General features: G+C 36.8%; 1 protein-coding gene across 7 annotated transcripts in view; it reads right to left on the bottom strand.

Annotated features, from left to right (window-relative positions):
• PEX5L (peroxisomal biogenesis factor 5-like) overlaps positions 1–18,699 on the bottom strand; it is a 227,819-nt gene that overhangs the window by 154,701 nt on the left and 54,419 nt on the right. For 3 of the 7 annotated variants that reach the window (XM_004674995.2, XM_012732295.1, XM_004675006.2), the window contains exons 1-2: positions 13,332–13,631; positions 11,778–11,849 (exon numbers count right to left, since the gene is read on the bottom strand). The exons of 3 other annotated variants lie outside the window; for them this stretch is intronic. In XM_004674995.2, coding sequence (XP_004675052.2) covers positions 11,778–11,849; positions 13,332–13,547 — 288 coding nt within the window. In that variant the 5' untranslated portion in view covers positions 13,548–13,631. Of the gene's footprint in view, positions 1–11,777; positions 11,850–13,331; positions 13,632–14,199; positions 14,393–18,699 lie in introns of those variants that run through there. One more of the 7 variants, XM_004675001.2, reaches the window with a different exon arrangement.

Consider the following 18,699-nt stretch of genomic DNA (forward strand, 5'->3'; position numbering starts at 1 on the left):
TCTAAGGTTAATGTGAGGCCTAAAATTCCTGATCCTAGTGGTATGATTTTAAATCAAATTCCTTGAAATTTGGATGGAAGGGCCAGATTGCCTATTCATTAGTGAAAAACAAATTGCTTCCGCTTCCCTTTTCTTTACTTTTTTCAAGTTTTTTTTTTAAAGATTTATTTATTTCTCAATACAGAGCTGGGGTACAGGCCAGAAGTGCAGGGGCAGTGAGAGGATTCACCAGAGACAGAGTAGGGAGCAGAACAGGCTGACTGACCAAGTACACTGCTGAGGGGAATAGCAGGTGGTCAGGAGAGTTCTGCTGGACCACGTGGATTACCTCTGGGGTGGGGATAGAATTCATGCTGAAGTGGCTTTAGCTTCCTAGTGCTGTGCTTTAACCCACTGTGACACCAGGGAGGGCCCCTGCTTCCTTTTTACTTTTTAAATGCAAAGTTTCCAAGGTTTTACATATTCAGCTTGAAAATTTAAGATAACCAAGTTTGTGAGCTTTCCATTTTAATCTCGTACTAAACAACTTAATTAACAAGGTCCATCACCTGACATGCCATCACTCATTTCTTTGCAGAAACTCCCATAGTTTACAAAAATTAATGTATCAATTTGGAGATCACATTTAAAGTTGAAAGATAGAAATTGAGAGTTTTGGGAAATGATAATTGGACAAACTTTGACTGGAAGAAAACTACTTTCATTCTGGGTGTTTTTCAACAACTCATTAATTATTTACAAATTATACAAATGAGATAATTTGTTTAGAAAACTGATGAATGAATTTTTTTTTCTATTCAGAACATCCAACACAAAGCCGAGATGGAACATTCTCTCACCATTTCTTTAATAAGTCACTTATTTATATATTTCAAGAATGAGATCATTTGGCCAAAAAAGAATACTATGATGAAGAAGAATAAACAACAATTGTGTCGAGTGATCATTTGTGTGAGCATGTGATTTTCCTAGATCACAAGATAGGCAGGAAGTAGGGCTCCCTCTGATTGGGGTTAGACCATGTGAAAAATTAATGACTGAAATTGAAAATGACAGAATTATAGAGTTGTTTTGGGGAATAAAAGGGAGCAGTGGAGCATTAAAAATAGCAGGCCTGCAAGAGCTGCATTTCTGTCAAACCTTATATATGCAGCGTCAGGATAAGAGATGCATTCCAGAGGCAGGGATCAGAGAGCAGGTTTGAGCAGAGAAAAAAAGATATGGGTTGCAAGGTCTGGGTGGAGGGAAATAAAAGCACAACCATAGAAATGTCAAGGTCAGGATAATGGCAGATCCCAGACAACTCAGTCAAGAGTCCTAAGGAAAGAGAACGAACGGAAGTTTATTCTGTAAGCTCCCTGTTGTTTAAGTGTTAAAAGAAGAACATTTTTGTAGGATCTGTCTCTTTGACATTTTCACTTAACAGATTTTGAATTTGCAACATAAATCATTTCAGTATAAATATTTCCACCCACAACTATTTTTTAAAGTACTTCTGACAATAGATGCCCATCCAGTTATTAACTGGCAAGTTGAGCTGCAGTTTCTTCAGACAAAAGCACAGACAGTGGTTTCAAAGTGGATGAGCTTAGAAGGCAGAAGCTGAGCTGCAGACACAGTTCCTTCCAGTTAAAAGGAAGATGATAAACTGACCCAGGTGGAGAAGATCTAAGGGATGAGCTGTAAAACCTGCTTTGATATGGATGGAACACTTGACTAGTCTCATTGGGGGTATTGTAGGAAACTTTAAATCCTGTTTTTAAAATCTTCAACATGTGTATTGGTATACACACACAAATATATATCTATGTGTATATATATATATATATATATATATATATATGATATGCTTGCACATTAGTACATATATACATATTGTTATATTGTTATAGGGTAGTCCAGATGAAAGGGTGAACTAGGCCACCTGTCTGTGGGAACTCACCCACGGGCTCACAATTCAGTTATACTGCTTGTACACACAAAAGGGTCAATAATGGGCTTATTTACAAAAGGGGAAAGGAATAGGAAACAACCCAGGGAAAGAGAGCAGGATACAAAGTAACTGGAATACCTTACAGCTCGGCTGACTGTACACACCGAGTCACGCAGTCCGGAGAGCCATTTCCCGAGTGAGAGTGAGAGTGCGAGAGATACAATCGTGCCCTATTTATCCCCCAAATGTCCCAGAATTCCTGTTAGCTCTGCCCTTGGGTCCTCACAGTTCTCTCCCTGGTACTGCTGGGAGTTGTAGTTTCCAATCACTGGAGTAGGGGGGTTGGATCCAGAAAGCTAGATTAGGGGGTGGAGTCCATAAGACTCTGCAGAGTTCCTTTAGGACATCCTTCCCCTGAACAATAGGTGTGTGTGTATTATACATATATACAGTGGGGAATTGTCACAGATTTTTGTGAGTGGTTTCTGTTATGCGGCCCTTTTTATAAGAAATTAAGAAGTACCTCATATAACATCTTTATAAAAATCTATCAGTCAAATTTAATAAATTTAACTGTCCTCTTGCAACAGACATTCAAATAATTTGTCCAGCTTGATTAGTATGCTTCACTTGCTATCATGAGGGAGTTTAGAAGAAAGGCTATAGTGCAGCTTAATTTAGTAAGGTGGTGAAGGGGTAGATAAATGCAATAACTAGAGGCTGCAGAGCCAAGTTCTAATACATCCTGTAATATAAAATATCTTAGTGACTCCCTACTCAGAGACTCGTTTAATTTACTTTAATCGAACTAGAACCAATATAATTAAATTTCTTAGCAGGAGCACCCTTTCATCAAATAAAGCTTATCTGCACACCTGGGGGCTAACTTGTTCTTCAAGAGGTGGCATCACAGAAATAGACCCCCTCCCTCCGTTCAGAATGACTGCGAACAGGTTTCCCAGAGCATAGTTTTGACACCACTGGAGTAGGTTACTGTCTGAATTTCCTTTCAGCTCTCATGTCCACATTTGCATCTTGATCAGATGAACCTTTTAACTACCATAAATACAGTACCCCAAATCCCAAACAACCCCAAAGTAGTAAAAGCCTAACAAAACTTTCACAGTAAAAAGTTGAATGAGATTCTTTTCAAGCTGTATTCCAAATGGTGGTATTCTTGTTCCTGACTTCTATTTTCTTTATCACATCATTTCTCACTCAGTGTGGCAGCTGATATCATTTCAATTTTGCATTTATTTTCTCAGGGACAAAATATGTTGTCAGCTTGCCCCATTAGAGTAAAAAAAAAAAAAAAAACAGGGGTTGCCTGAACATTACTTATCATCTATGGATTTTTCCAATTTGAAATCCAGTGTTATTTTTTATACCACATGTATTGAACATAGGCTGAATGCTAATATCTTAAAATAAAACTTTATAATGGCATTTCAGTTTGAACTGAAGTGGTAACTCTTCATGTTTCTTTGGGTGACTAGTTTCTAACTGAGCCCAGGAAGTTGTATTACTGTACCTTAGAGTTGCATTACTGTCTGAAAGATGGGAAGACAGACAAGCAGGGGAGTTGGGTGTTGCTACTCAAAAGTGTGGGTGCCTTGTTTACTCATTGAGAACAGATGGTGGTATTGTCCTGCGGAGGCTGGAAAGACTGACAATACCCCTTGCTTATAAGTATCAGCCCTACTATTTGATCAAATGAGTCATTTTTACATTTTAGTTTAACTGGTTCATTTTTGAGATATTGACCTTCTGAGGGGCTGAAATTCATTTGAAAATTAAACTTGTCATTTATTATTTGAACCGAATCAGTCATTAGATGAGGTTCGTTTTCAAGGGGAACTGTGCAAGGCAAGAGAGAAGCAAAGGGTCCTGCAGAGGCCTACTCAGGCCCATCTCAACACTCTACCTTCTTTGATCTTAGCGTCTCATGAGTATCACAGCAGCCCAGGCTGTCTCCAGACCCTGTGTTGTTTGATTACACATTGTGATAAAAATTTTTAATTGATTGCAAATATTTACAAAATGGCTTAATTACTTAAACCATTATGATATATGGTGACAGTGGGGCCATTCCCAACAAGATGGCAATGATCTGGAGCTTATAAATGCTGCTTCTCTAGAAGAGTCAGCTTCTGACACTGGCCACTATCATCCTCCACCCTAGTGTCCTTAGACACGATCTATTCTCATTTCTGTTCCTGGTTGACCCAATGAGACATCTTTATTGATAAATTAAGAATAGATTTCATTGTCTAGAGTATTATATCCCGGTCTGAAGAAACCCAAGGGGGGCCTACAACTAATAAGTCTAAATGGTTTTACCATCAGCCGCTCACACACCACTACCCATCCAAGTATCTGCCACTTATAAAGCACTTACTACATGCCATGTACTTTCTTAAGCAGTTATGTACAAGAACTTATTCTCCTACATATACTTTATCAAGTAGATATTATTTTTCTCTTTTTACAGGGGAGCAGTCTGAGGTTCAGGTACTGGTTAATTTCCCCAAGTAGCTACTATATGGCTGTCCACGTTTCCATCCAGGTTCCAGATTATGAAGCCCTTGCTCTCAACCATTGCACAACCTCTTTGCTATGTGCATCATGTCCAGGGTGTGCAGTGGCGGAGGAGCCGGCACCACTGCTAAAAAAGCCGGACTCTGCCAGTGCCTAGCAGTAGAGGACGTGTGCAATGCATCAGGTAAAAAAGTGGGAAAAAAACAGTCAAAATGTGATGTCACACATTTGCATTTCTGCAACCCTCCATTCAGGAAGTGTCTAGGTTGTGCATGTCTTTATGCTTACGGAAAAGCATAAGGCCAAACACCTGTGGCCCTGGATTCTACCCTTGGCTTTGACTAAAGGAACCTGAGTTGTATACAAAGCTCTGCAGAGAGGTATCCCCATTTGAACCTCACAACAGACATCTGAGCCAGATGGTATTATTCCATTTTACAGATGAAGAAATAGAAACTCAGAGAACTTAAATTGCTCACTCCAAGGTCTTTTGCTTAGTAAGTGGCAAAGCCAAGACTAGAAACTAGGACAATGACTTCCCTTTAGCTCTTTCTTGCCTGTCTTTGTGTCTGTTTTCTATACCTCCAGGTCTCAGAAACCTGTCAGAAGACTCTGACATGAAGACAGTACATCGGCCCTTTTGGTTCTTACTCGAGTCAGAGGAAATAATGAATTAGTACATTACATTGAACTGCATGAAGTTAAACCATGAAAAACTAAACTCATCACCGTGAATTTATGGGGAAAATACAAGTAAGATACTTTGCATTACTGTGATTTCTCTCACTCCTCCAGTTTTTTAAAAAAAATATTTATTTATTTATGCATACAAGACCTGGGGTACAGGTCAGAGGTGCAGGGGCAATGAAAGGATTCACCAGAGACAGAGTGGGGATCAGAACAGATACTGAGGATGTACACTGCTGAGGGGAGCAGCGGGAGAGACAGAAGAAGTCTGCTGTGCTCTGTGGGTCAGCTCTCTGCCAGGGGATCTCACCTCCATGGCTGGTGATCTGACTCATGCCAAAGCTGCTGTGGCTGGCTTTGGAGTGTAGTGCTTTAACCTGCTGCACTACCAGGGGGGCGCCCCCCCATTACAAGAATTAATTTTATATGATTTGATACAAATAGTAAACATTTAGGAATAAAATGGGTTGTGCATGTCTTTAGTAATTGCTCCATACAACCTAATGGAAAACTTTCCCCTTTCCTTGTACAATATTTAATGATAATACATAACTTTGTGGACAAAATGGCATTGCTGGGACTACAGTGGTGGACCTGGGCTTATCCCAGTGCTGATTTCAGAGACAGCAAATCTGAATATCACCGGCCTCTCTTGTCACAAGTAAAGATGTTTTATTTTCACTAAACTATTTCTCTTCTATCAATTTTTCCTGAGGAAAACGCTAATGAACCTATGTCTGCTGTGAGAATAATGAGGGCAGCCGTGTGCATTAATATGCTTTGTCCTTTCAGTACCTCAGAGTCGCCTACTTCAGCATTTCCAGGCTCACTAGATGGTCCCTTTTCTGACACTCTAAAAGGGTTTCTGTTCTTGGTAACTACCTATGGAGTTCCAAGAAGGTACCTAGAAAGATCATTCTGCTTCACACCAAGAAAGAGGGTCTCATGTTTTAAAAGTCTCCTCAGAGCCAAGTGGCATCTGAATTATATATAGTTTCACCACATTGATATAACAAAGAAAGCACTGGCCAGATGGCACCATGGATAACAAGGCGGAGACACCTACCACCCCCATCCTTTTACTATTTATGGTATGAGACTCAGGTCAGTGGTTAATATGGTGGTGTGACCACACTATCTGTTAGTACCAGAAGGAAGATGGGAATCTTTTCCTGTTAATCTGATTTTTAATAAATTCTTTCTTTTTTTAACTTCATGTTGGCCTATATTTTCTTCTTTTGAATTGGATCCATTCCCACAGCTACCACTGGGATAGAACTGCAGTCCTACTCAAATGCTTACATGCTATGGGAACGTAAGAGTGCAGCTCAAATTAGTCTCTCTCCTTTTCTTTTCAGAAAGATCACAGAAGTTCTAGATTCCATTAATGTCTACTCAGACTGCTCCCAGAAATTTCAAAGGAGACTTGCAGGAAGGGTTTGGATGTCAACAGCCAACTTTTATTACTAAGGTTGTATGAATTTGCTTTGAAAGGCATTTCTTTCCTGACTAATAAGCCCTAAGGCCCAAGAGAGAAGTAAATGGCTGAGGAGTACTTATTGAAAAGACTGTCCCTGGGAAGGCTCAGTAAGTAAATGTTGACCAGTGATGATAATTCTAGGGGATGGTTATTTTAAACAAATAGAGCACTGAAGAAAAACAGCTTGTTAAAAAAACAGCATGAGTGACTGCAGAGAGAGATGTGGAATGATAGAAATAAGGTATAACCATATGTCTGCAGAGAGGTCTGCTTTCTAGAGCTCTCTGTATCGAGCCAGGGACTTCAGGCAACTCAATTCACCTTTCTAGGTAGATCTCAGTGTTCCTCTTTGCTTAACTGAGGTTGTGTTATGGACTGAATGTGTCTATCCACCCCCAGATTCATATGTTGAAGTTCTAACCCTCAATGTGACTATATTTAAGATAGTGTTTAAAGGAGGTGACAAAGGTTACCTGAGGCCATAAGGTGAGGTCCTAATGAGAGGAAGGAAAAATAGAGCGTACTGTCTCTGTGCCATGTGAGGACACAGAGAAGCTGTTAGGAAGAGAGAGCTTTCCCCAGAAGCTGACCAAGCCAGCACCTTGATCTTGAACGTCATAATTTCCTGACTGTGATAAATAAGTCTGTGTTTCAGCTCCCCAGTTTGTGGCATTCTGTTATGTTAGGACAAGGGATCTAACCTAAGGGGAGAGGGTGTGATGACTAGCTAATTAAAATGACATAATGATTTACAGTTTATAAAGCACATTTACAAATGTTATTTTGGAGTAACTCTAGAAAGTGAGAAGAACAGAGTATTATTTTACAAATAAGGGAATACCTGAGACAAGTTCACAAATAATGAGACTACCAAGCAGAATTCAACTAGACTGTGAAGATGGATATTTTAGAGTTTTGTAAATGGTTGTGGTATTGTTTCCAGCTCCATGTTTATGAATTCTAGTTTTAGATCTCTAGGTAATTCCCAGTCGAAGAAAGTTAAATTTGTCACAAATTTGAATATGTGTATATGTAAACATACATGTGTGTGTGTTACATTTGATTACCTTCCTATGCATTACATACATATGCAGTAACCATTTTCTCTGACCCCGTAGTTCTCAATGTGTGATCCAGACCAGCAATAGGAGTTGAGAACTCAGAGAAGCAAAATCTTGAGCCCAGACCTACAGAATCGGAAACTGTGGAGACACAGTTTAGCAGTCTGTATTCTAAAAAGCCCTCCAGGGAATTCTGAGGTCAGTAAAGTTTGAGAACCACCTGCTTGATCTCTGCACACACTTTCCCCTTGTAGCTGGCTAATGTTTCTCCCCCTATTTCACTGAAGGAGTTGCAGTTACAACTCTAAGTCCTATAGCTTACTAGATCCACAACATACTGTTTTTGTATTTTTTAAGATTTATTTATTTATTCATACAGAACTGGGGCACAAGCCAGAGGTACAGGGGCGGTGAGAGGCTTCACCAGAGAGAGAGTGGGGAGCAGAACAGGCCCATGGAGGAAGTACATTGCTAAGGGGAGCAGCGGGCAAGTGAGGAGAGGTGTGCCAGTCTGTGTGCTCACCTCTGGGGCGGGGGATCTAACTCGCACTAAAGCTGTTGCAGACAGCTTGAAGTGCTGCGTCCTAACCCGTTGCACCACCAGGGAGGGCATATATGTTTATATACACAGTTTAACATACTGTTAAACCCATTTGGGGATGCTTGAATCTGTAAAGATATCCTTCATATAATTATAATATTCTATAAATTGGTGTTAGTTTTTGTTACCTCTGTTAAGTCTATTTGAAATTTGAAAACAGTTTAGAAAAAAAAAGCACTCTCAACCCAGCATGTCATAAACCTGTAATTAACCAGACTCTAGTTAAAAATAGTTTAAAAATAGAATAAATTTATTATTCATTCAAAGTGGTTTTAAATATCCTTTCTCCAGGTATGTGATCATGTACTCCCCCACTCCCATTTCTGAAATGTCAGTAACTTCAAAAGGAAATTCTTGTATATATAAAATATATTTCCCAAACAAGATCAACCCCTTCCAAGCAGAAGAGAATGTTTTAATACATAGCTAAAATAACCTAAAAATATATATAAAATTACTATCTTAATATTCATCCTAGAAAAACAAATATAGATTTCATTAGTTATATATAATTATATAACATATATAATAAGTATATATGTTTATGTCAAATATCTGCAGTAAGAAACATGGTGATTTAAATCCAATATGTCCCCCTTGATTACCTTCCTATATGTGAAGTTTAAAATTGTAGGGATTACTGGTAGAAATATATACTCCAATGCCAATGTGATACATTTGTATTTAAATAGCTAAGTGTGTGTGTGATTACATAATATATGGCAACTATTACTTTAGGACCTCAACAGTACTCGTGACCTCAACACTACTCGTAAGAATTCCCTGGAATGCCTTTATTTTGAACCTCACATAAACTTTGCCAGTAAAATTCCACAAAGAGAGCAAAACAATATTGCCTTTTAAGAATAAAATCTTACACATTTTCCAAAATTACTTTTCATTTAGAAATAACATAAATCTCCTTTACTCTTTTGCATGAGAGTAGTTAGGGGGTACAAAACACAAGCTCTGTGCTACTTCTGTTATTAATTTGCTTGTATCAGCAAATTGTGAACTTTCATGGAAATACAAGACTTGCAAATCCCATGACTGATAAAATGGCATATCGCTTGCACAGCACTTGTTGAAGGACAGCTCCTGAATGGCAGATTTAATGAGATTAGTAGATTTAGGCCCATCACAGCACTGCAACTATTCTATTTCTTTAGATTTTTCATTTACTGATTTGCAATTATGTGAATATTGAATAATACACTTATATCATGTTTTTGAAATGACATAGGAAAAGTAATTTGAACACAAAGATTTCTTCCCAATAGCATATACATTTATATCCACACATATATAAAATATATAGATGTAGCTTGCACATATAGCATAACATGTATCTATAATATCTATGAAGAAAAGCAGTGTTAAACAAATATGTTTTATACACAAACATTACAGACGCCTGCACCTTTCATGCTGATCTCTTAAAATCGGGATGAACTTTTTGCAATATCATCAAGACTAGTTAGCATGTTTTCCCAAATATTTTATTTTGACATATCAACATTGTCATTGTTTCAGTCTAGGATTTACTCAAAACATTAACACCAAATAAATCTCCCCAAAAGGAAAGAGTGCTCTTACTGCCAACAGCAAACACCAAAGCCAACTAATATTCATAATTACTCGTGTTTTGAAACATGTTTTGACACAAATGACTCAGCAAAGCTGGGTCACTGCCAGTTGGTGCCACCCGGCGCAATGGCACCAGAGGAAATGTGATAACTACAGAGATAAACAATGACTGAGCAAGTCAAAGCCACTCTCAATTGGAACAGATAAGCAAAGTGTTATTTTCTGAAGTAGCAAGCAAGTTGATCCTCTTAAAATAAAGATTCTTTCCAGTTAATAAAAATGTATGGGCACAACGACATAAATTTTGTGGAAGATACCATGAGAAAAAACCAGACAATGACTCCTTTGGGTTTTCCGCTCCAAAGAGCTCAATATATAATTTCATAGTTTTCCAAATCTCCAAATTTAGCAAAAACAAACCAAAAAAGCCTTCAGGATAATGAAAAGAAGAGAAAGAAAGAAAAGAAAGGGAGTTTGGGGGTGATGATTAAGCAGCACACAAGGAGTAAGAATTTAGCTTTTTCCTGACAAAGGAAGAAATCATCAAATAGCTAGCTTTTGTTTTAGGTGTAGGTATGTGTGTGTTCTCATAATAAACTCAAGGTGCATTTTGCTAGTTTTCTCAACAGGTATATCCACGTTTTTACAGAGAGTGTTAGCCAGATGCCGGCAAGATAGACACAAGACCGAGACCAAGATCACATGCTCCAAGTAATTAATCGGGCACAGTTAAATGGCAGCTAATAGCTCAGAAGAACACTTGGGCTCCAATCCCACTGACCTTATTAAGCTGACAACTTGGTTCTAGGAGGTAGTTTGAATGACTCTTTAAGAATATGCTTATGGAGATGCTTTTGTTTGTCAGTCCTCCCAGAAGACTACTTCAGTTACCTCAGTTATTCAGGCCAAACAAACAAGTTTCTAAGTGAATTGTTTTTCATTGCTGTATCCTAGGGGCCATTTTCCCCTCTTTTCAAATATATATACAATGGTTCCTTTAATGAATCATCATGATCCAAAACAAACTGCAGGATGAGGAAATTGTCCAAGTTCAACTTGCCTTTCTATAGCTTGTTGACTCTTTAATCCAAGCAGCTGAAGAACTGCTCAGATGCCTTTGACTCTATTTCCACCTGAGCTCACATCACATTCAGAATCAGTGCCACTTACACAATTAAACAGTTGTGCAGTGATCTTGGCTTCCCCATAATTAACAGAGACATTAAGAGCTAATGCCAGTTGAGTGACATGATTTGGCTACCATTCATTGCCTGCTATGTCATTGCTTATGACCTATTAAACAGTTTTCATTTTACCTTATGGGTCTGTATACAATCCAAATTAGACATTTGTCAAATTTTACATTTTACAGAGGAATGTTAAACGAATTCCTCTTTATTTTTTTCCCAAATAATCTCTAAATTTACTGCAGGCCATCAGATAAACTAAATTAAGCAATATAACTAATTATTTTTGAACCTCTCAGTTTTTTAATTGTCATTTATTCTCCCCTTCTTATCTATATTCATTGTTTTATACTAATGGCATCAGTTAGCATTTTCAAAGTAATATAATTTTTGTTTCTTGTTTACGTCACTTTTTAGCCAAATTATTTTTATTGTTTTGACTCATTTTGCAAGTGGGACTTTTAATTTTTCAAAAGTTCCCTTCACTTGTTCTGCTTTTTCATCATTCTTACATAAAGAATAAATACATTAACGTCATATATAGCACGATCAGAGGTATCCCATGGGTTGGTTTAACTGCTTTCAAAATTGACCTTGTTAATCAAACCTTCGACGGGTTAATACAGGACTCAATGCTGAAAGGGCTTCAATTTTCAAAAATCTACAGTTGGACTATATAAAATGTATGTAAGTGTTCACTTACCTGCTTTTGATCAACAATTATTTCGAGGTCTTCATCACTGCTTAGTTTTCCATATCCTTTTTCTTTACTTTTCTTGTGAAAGAATAATTTAAATGATCATTTAGTTTCTTTCCATTAATACTGTTTATTCTCACTTAATACTTTTTAAAGATAAAAGTCTTTACTTAGCCTTGTTCACTAATTTTGATACATCACTCTTTATGTCAGTGGCTCATGGACAAGGCAAATGTTTTTATAATGGAACTGTTGCCTTCATTAATATTTCTATGTAGCTGCTCCCATACAAATTACAACTTTAATTTTTTTCTGAATATTATTATACATCTGCTTTTCACTTCTACAATTTCAGAAAAGATTATTTAATACGTTGAAATAAATAAGCAAATCCTTCAAGAGTCTCAGTGTATTTTTCTTATAGATTGAAATTGTATTTAGGAATTATACTACACTTAAGAATTTCACTGATAATTGTTTTATTTTAATCCTTTCTATATTTTTCAAGATTAAGGCAAATTTACTCAAACTTAGATAATGAATCTTCAGATTTTCTACATTTGCTTGTAAATCAGCTAAAAACTAAAATTGGAAAAATCAACCTAAATAATTTTTAAAAGATCAAATATTAGGTAGTTTGGGAGGCTACCGAAAGTTGGGGCACTGCAGATCATCTTTGAAAATGCATTTCATTGCATTTTGTTACTTTTCTTCCCAACACCATAGGGGCTACTTCCCATTTAGCTGCCTGTTGCAGAAGTAATAAAATTAAATATTGATCAGGACAACCATTAAATTGCTGTGCTACAAGAGAAATATAATAATATGAGCCTTTAAAAAAATTCTCTCACTGCAAACACTGATGAAAATATTGAAAATAACAGGTTACTTCTTCATAGTTTCAGATCTCTCAATACTTGTGCAGAAGACTGGTAACAAAAGGAAAGGAAAAGAATCACCACATAGTTGTAGTGCAAGATCACTTACTACAAAACAGTCCTGGCTTTAGGAATTAACCTCACTAACTAGGATTAAGGGAATTAAATATCTGTCTTATTTTTGCACCTACTATGCCATCTTAGTGTCCCCACAACATTGGGGGAAGAAATGCATACTCCAGCAAACATGACATGCTTGTCATTTTTTTCCCCCTGTAGTATTTCAAAACAGATTTGCACATTTCTCTCCCAATATACATATCTTCTATTTTTTGTTTTTTTTTCTGTAATAAATATATTTCTGCATCTTCAAGTAGTATGATGCAGAAAGTCTAAGTTCTCATTTGTATATTAATGATTTTAGCCATTTAGAACAGAACAGATGGCCACAGTATTTCTTTCTATTATTACTCTTGTCCTTATTTGATGTTCCATTTCAGAACTGATGGAAAAAAAAAAAAAAGAACAAGGTTGGTTTCCATCAAGCTGACTTCCTTTCTATCATTTTGTTTTTGTATCCTTTTAGCCCACTGGTTGTCAGTTGCCATAAGATATTGTCCAGAGACCCTTTAATGCAAAAACATTTAGAAATGCCTCTCTGAATATTGATCTGTATACGTACCAAGTAGCTCACTTGCATGACTCGATTTCTGGACAAAAGGACATTAAGTAGAGATGGAATGTGGGTCCTTCCATCCATTTCACTGTCAGACATCCCAGAAATCTTTGCAGCAGAGGCAGTGGCTTCATTGCCACAACTTGCTGACCAAAGAACCACAGACCCAGTCCAGCAATTGGATTTGTAATGTGTGACAGAATTGAAGTATCCCTGCCTCATTATCTTGACTTCGTAAGCATTGTGAATTTTTTGGCTAGCACACAGCTATTGTGCTAATATTTCTTCTTTTTAAGTGAATTTTTATCCAAGCATTTCTATGTTCCTTGACTACTATTCCAGTTTAATGTATTCTTTAAATTCATTCATTATTAGTTATATACATTTTTATATTTCATCCTACGATATGGACCACTCAGTCTCTTTGTCATAAAAGCTCTCAATTTTCCCTTTTTAATACCCTGTCCTAAATGTTCTTATGATTGGCAAATCACTGCTAAGTGATATAATAATGTCAGCACTCTCAGAACATAATTCAAGATTGCAATTTCTGCCAATATAAAATTCCATCTTTCCCATTTAATCCCAATCCTTTATTTGATTTAGCAGTAAATTTTCTTGGGAAGAGGCTAATTCAGAGGAGAATATATCTCCAACTACTGAAGGTAGAAATCCCTGGCATTTTCCAAAAGTGGGAAGAGATATTTTAGAGCTGATTTGGTACTTAAGCCCCTAGTCTCTAAACAGCACACAACTGTACACAGTCATAAATCTTACAGTTTTAGTCTAGATTCAAGCAATATTTTCTAGTTCACCCCATTATCCCAAGGGGATTAATTCTGCTCAAAGTCATAATGGTTATTGGCTCACTTACTGCTTATTTCTAGTGCGAGTATAATCCTCTTTCAAGCACTCAGCTTCCCACTTTGACTGCTTAGATCAGCCAGCCCAGGCAGGGATCTTCAGGACTCCTCCCTCCTCCCAGCCAGAAATCCCTGTCTTCTATCTATGCACTTTTGTCAGGCACAAAGTGCTATTCCATAGCTTCTGCATGGTCTTTCATATTATCTGAATTAGAAGAAGAAAGCAAGTGAACCTCTCCACTGTCTAGGACAGCACGAGAGGGCAGGGCTTCTGTGGGAGGAGAAGCCAGATTGTAATCACTTCCTGTTCTCCTCCCACCTCCCTGTGGCAGACTCAGGAGCCCAGGATTTCTACCCAGGAAGTGAGAAGGGTAGGTCACAGTCCCCACCCCAGCTTTAGCGTGCTGCCTGCTTAGGGCTGATTTTGTGCTCACTCTAGTGCTGCTGATGAGGGAACATCAGTGCAGTGGAGCTAAAACTGTGAGAACTTTGAGGTGGGAGAAGTGATGAAAGAGAAAGGAAGTATCACCATCTGTCCAAAATATCACTTGTGAAAAGCTTCCAGTTCTGATTGTCCAATCTCTGAAACCCTAGTGAGCACCTTCTACCTTCCCTAAAACACTTTAAATCCTTCCTGAGTAAACAAAAGGAGAACTGTCTTTCTTCTTGCTGGTGCTGATTACTTTTTTAAATATCACTGAGAGAAGTCTGTGGCTTTCTTATGATCATTGAGCCTAACTAGTAACCTGTCCTCCCTGCAGATACTACACCATCTCTCCTTAACCCTGTCTTCCTCCTGCTTTCCACCTTTATGTCTGGTCTCCACAAAAATAAAACAGAAAAGTGAGCTTATTCACTTGAATTAAATAATGGTTAAGCTCAGAAACCATGTAAGAGTTATACCTATATCTGTACCTATACTTATATGTATATTTATATCTTTATCTGCAATATAAAATACATTATGTAAGAAAAATTTGCAAGTAATGGCAAAATAGCAAAATTTGATGGGACTGAGATATGAAAATTGAAGCACCCTATGTTCATTTTGGAGTAAGAATATATTGACAAATAAGTTTTGCTTGAAAGATACTAGCAGTGTATGGGCTTAATTAAAAGGATTCTTCAAACGCATCAGGAGTGGAATATATAATAGAAATATCAAAAGGAAAAGGAACACATGATTTAGTTAATTGTACAAATTAACTTCAACTGCAATTTTTGCCTAACTACAGAAGTCAAAATAAACATAAATGTTAAAGATTGCATATAAATAGTTCAAAAAACATTTACCATTATTTATTCAATGCTGCAGTGAATGATAAATAGTAAACATGAATTTGTTAAAGCAAATTTCATACGAAGAATATGTAGTATAACCACAAGAAACAAAGGTCTTCTGCCTTCTTCCTCATGCTTGTCAGTATTCAATTCTTATCTTCTTTTCAAGCTTTTCAGTATCTTCTTATTTTCCTTATCTCCAGTCTGTTCCCTCACTGCAACATTGCTACATTTTCCCTACCCTAAGATGTTTTCTTTCCATCTGCTTTCCCCTATAGGTTTTCTTTCTTTTCTTTTTTAACCTCTCAAGCTTTCAAAGAGAGGTCTACACTCAATAGCAACAGTGTCTCTTCACTTCTAAACCAAGCAGGGCAGCTTGCAACTTAACTGTAATTGTGTTCTAAACAGTCACCAAATGGACTCCTGATTATTAAATTCTGTAGCAGTCCTTTTTAGAGCTAATTGTATAAATTAGCAACAAATACAATTTGTGGTTGATTACAGATGTCAAAATAAATGTGAATATTATATCTTTACACTATCATAACTATCAAATTCTGTTTCCACCAATTTTATACTGTAACAACAAGGAGGAGGAGGGGTAAGGAAAAGCAGGAGAAGATTTATAGTGCCTCTGGAAAGTTTGTTCAAATGGAGATATCCCATTGAGCTTTTGGATCTGTGGATCTGTATCTTAGAAAAGAGATATGAGTAAAGATAATGGATTGCTGGGTCAACTAAAATTGCTCTAGTAAATAAGTTCATCAAAGAAGAAAATGTAGAGAAAAAGAGATGAACATTAAGGCCAGAATCTTGGATTCATTTATTTATGCATACAGAGCTGGGGTACAGACCAGAGGTGTAGGGGTGGTGAGAGAATTTACCAGAGACAGAGTTGGGAGCAGAACAGGCTGACTGATGAAGTACACTGCTGAGGGGAGCAGCATGTGGATCAGGAGAGTTTTGCAGTGCCATGTGGGTCACATCCCAGGGCGGGGATCAAACACATGTTGAAGTGGCTTTAACTTCTTAGTGCTGTGCTTTAACCTGCTGCACCACGAGGGAGGGCCCAAATCACTGCATTTTAAAAAATGGGGCAAAAAAAAAAATCCCAGTAAAGGGGGATGAGTAAGAGTGTTTATAGGTACATAAGGAGAATCAGAAAGCAGTTAAAGGGTAAAGAGTTCTAGATATTGTCAAATGCCAATGAGAAGATAAGTGAGGATGAATTATCAAGTTTCACTGTACTTGGTATTTTGGACGTCATAAAGACTTTAGGAAAAGAAGTCATGAAGATGAAAGTAAGAGCAGAGTAAACTAATGCATGCATTAACGAAACAGTGAAGATAATGAGAGAGTTTCTTATTTCTTCTTAAGAATGTTTGAATATAAAGGGAAAGAGGGAAATTTACAAGATGGGCGACCTCATGCTGTGTTTTTACCACAGTTAAAAAAAGTGAATGGCAGGACAAGGATACCAGTGGAAATATAAAAAAAAAGAACAGGGAAAACATGCAAGAAAACACCTTTCCTCCTTTTCTTGTATAAGGTTTTGAGTATGTTTATAGTTCAAGAAGGAACTGGAACAAAAAGTGAAAAATGTAACTATTAGGGGGTGAAGGGGATTAATTCTTGAAGCAAGAAAATAAGGGCAAACTCATTTTTATTGTGGAGAAAAACTGCATGCTTCTGTTAAAATTTCTAAATATGTGCTACAAATTTGTAGAAAAATATGGAAAGATATATAATAGATATTAAAAGTTGATTTCTCTAGGAGATAGCATCATGCATAATCTATGTGTTCTCTTTATACTTGGGATTACATCTTGAAATAATGAATTTCTTCATAGTAAAAAAAAAATAAACAAAATGTGATTTCTTGAGAGTCAGAAAATTGTCATCGAAAAGACTCATTTCAAGTCTACATTGAAGAAAAATGAATGGGTCAGAGTTTTACCTTTCCTTTATTTTGTTGCTGGAGGTATAAAACCTTGTTTTATACAAAAGAGTAGAGATTCAAGCTATAGCTATTGCTTAAGTCCCTCGTGGCAACTGTGATAAGACAGTGGAGTGAATGTTTAGTTTATTGCATTTCCGTTTACTCTCCCTTATAATATTAAGCTTGACACTCTCTTACAATATTAAGATTCTCAGTTCCTTGACATCATTTTGGTTTCTTGCCCCTTGTTTTTTTTAAGACCCACAGAACACAGCCATAAACACTACTGCTATGGGAACCAAAGAAAATGAAAAGAAGAAACAGGAAATGAAGAAGCAAGTTTTTCCCCAAAGACTTGGATGAGGAGCTTTTGTGGTCATGAGCTTGAACAGATCTTTTAAATAGAAAGTAATTGCCCGGCCAGTTAAAGGACAATTTTCAGGTTTTATTTTTATAGGTGGTGGAAGTGAACTTTCTGAATGGAAAATGTCCTTATAATAGAGAATCTATTGTCTAGGGAGCTTATGAATTCTATCAGTTTTCAAGAAGTATTTTTTTCTTTTCAAAAAACATTCACAGTTATGCCTCCCCTGTCCTTACCTACCCATTGTGACAGATTATAGTCTAACAATAGCCACAGCATACAAATTTTTTGTTGCTTTGTTTTGATCCAGGCTTGGCAAAACATAAAAATGCTGATCAAACTCTGCATTTTAAGTCATGTTTTAAAGTTATATGTACCTGTCAAGATTTTTAGTATTCTTTTTAAGGTTAAACCTAATAGGGAAAATAGTTTCCTACTAGTTGGATAATAAAATGGCAGAGATGTACAATACAATTTTCATTAGAGTCTGGCAGTCCCTCATTAATTCTGACTTTTCTATCTTTAGAGTAGCTTTTAGTCTTTTAGAAAATAACCTGAAGAACTTATGAAGCATCTTAAAATCATTCTATATTTTCCCAGAATAAGCATACTACAACATTAATACCCACTGAAATTAATCTTACATCCTTGTGGTGTATTTTCCCAGTGACACAAACTCAATTTTAGGTTTGTACCCTCTTATTATATCTTTTCTACTATTTTACCATGAAAAGCCTCAAAGAATTTTACAGTCAACATCTCTATAGTTATTCCCTAGATTCTACCATAAATATCTTATTATACTTGCTTTTTTTGCAACTCTAGCTACTGTGAGATATATATATATATATATATATATATATATATTTAAATATAGTACATACTATCACATTTCTGCACATTTTTCCTCCAATATTGATTTTGTTT

This window comes from Condylura cristata, unplaced genomic scaffold, assembly GCF_000260355.1.
Source record: "Condylura cristata isolate star-nosed mole 26May11 unplaced genomic scaffold, ConCri1.0 scaffold00003, whole genome shotgun sequence".
NCBI classification, from domain to species: domain Eukaryota; kingdom Metazoa; phylum Chordata; class Mammalia; order Eulipotyphla; family Talpidae; genus Condylura; species Condylura cristata.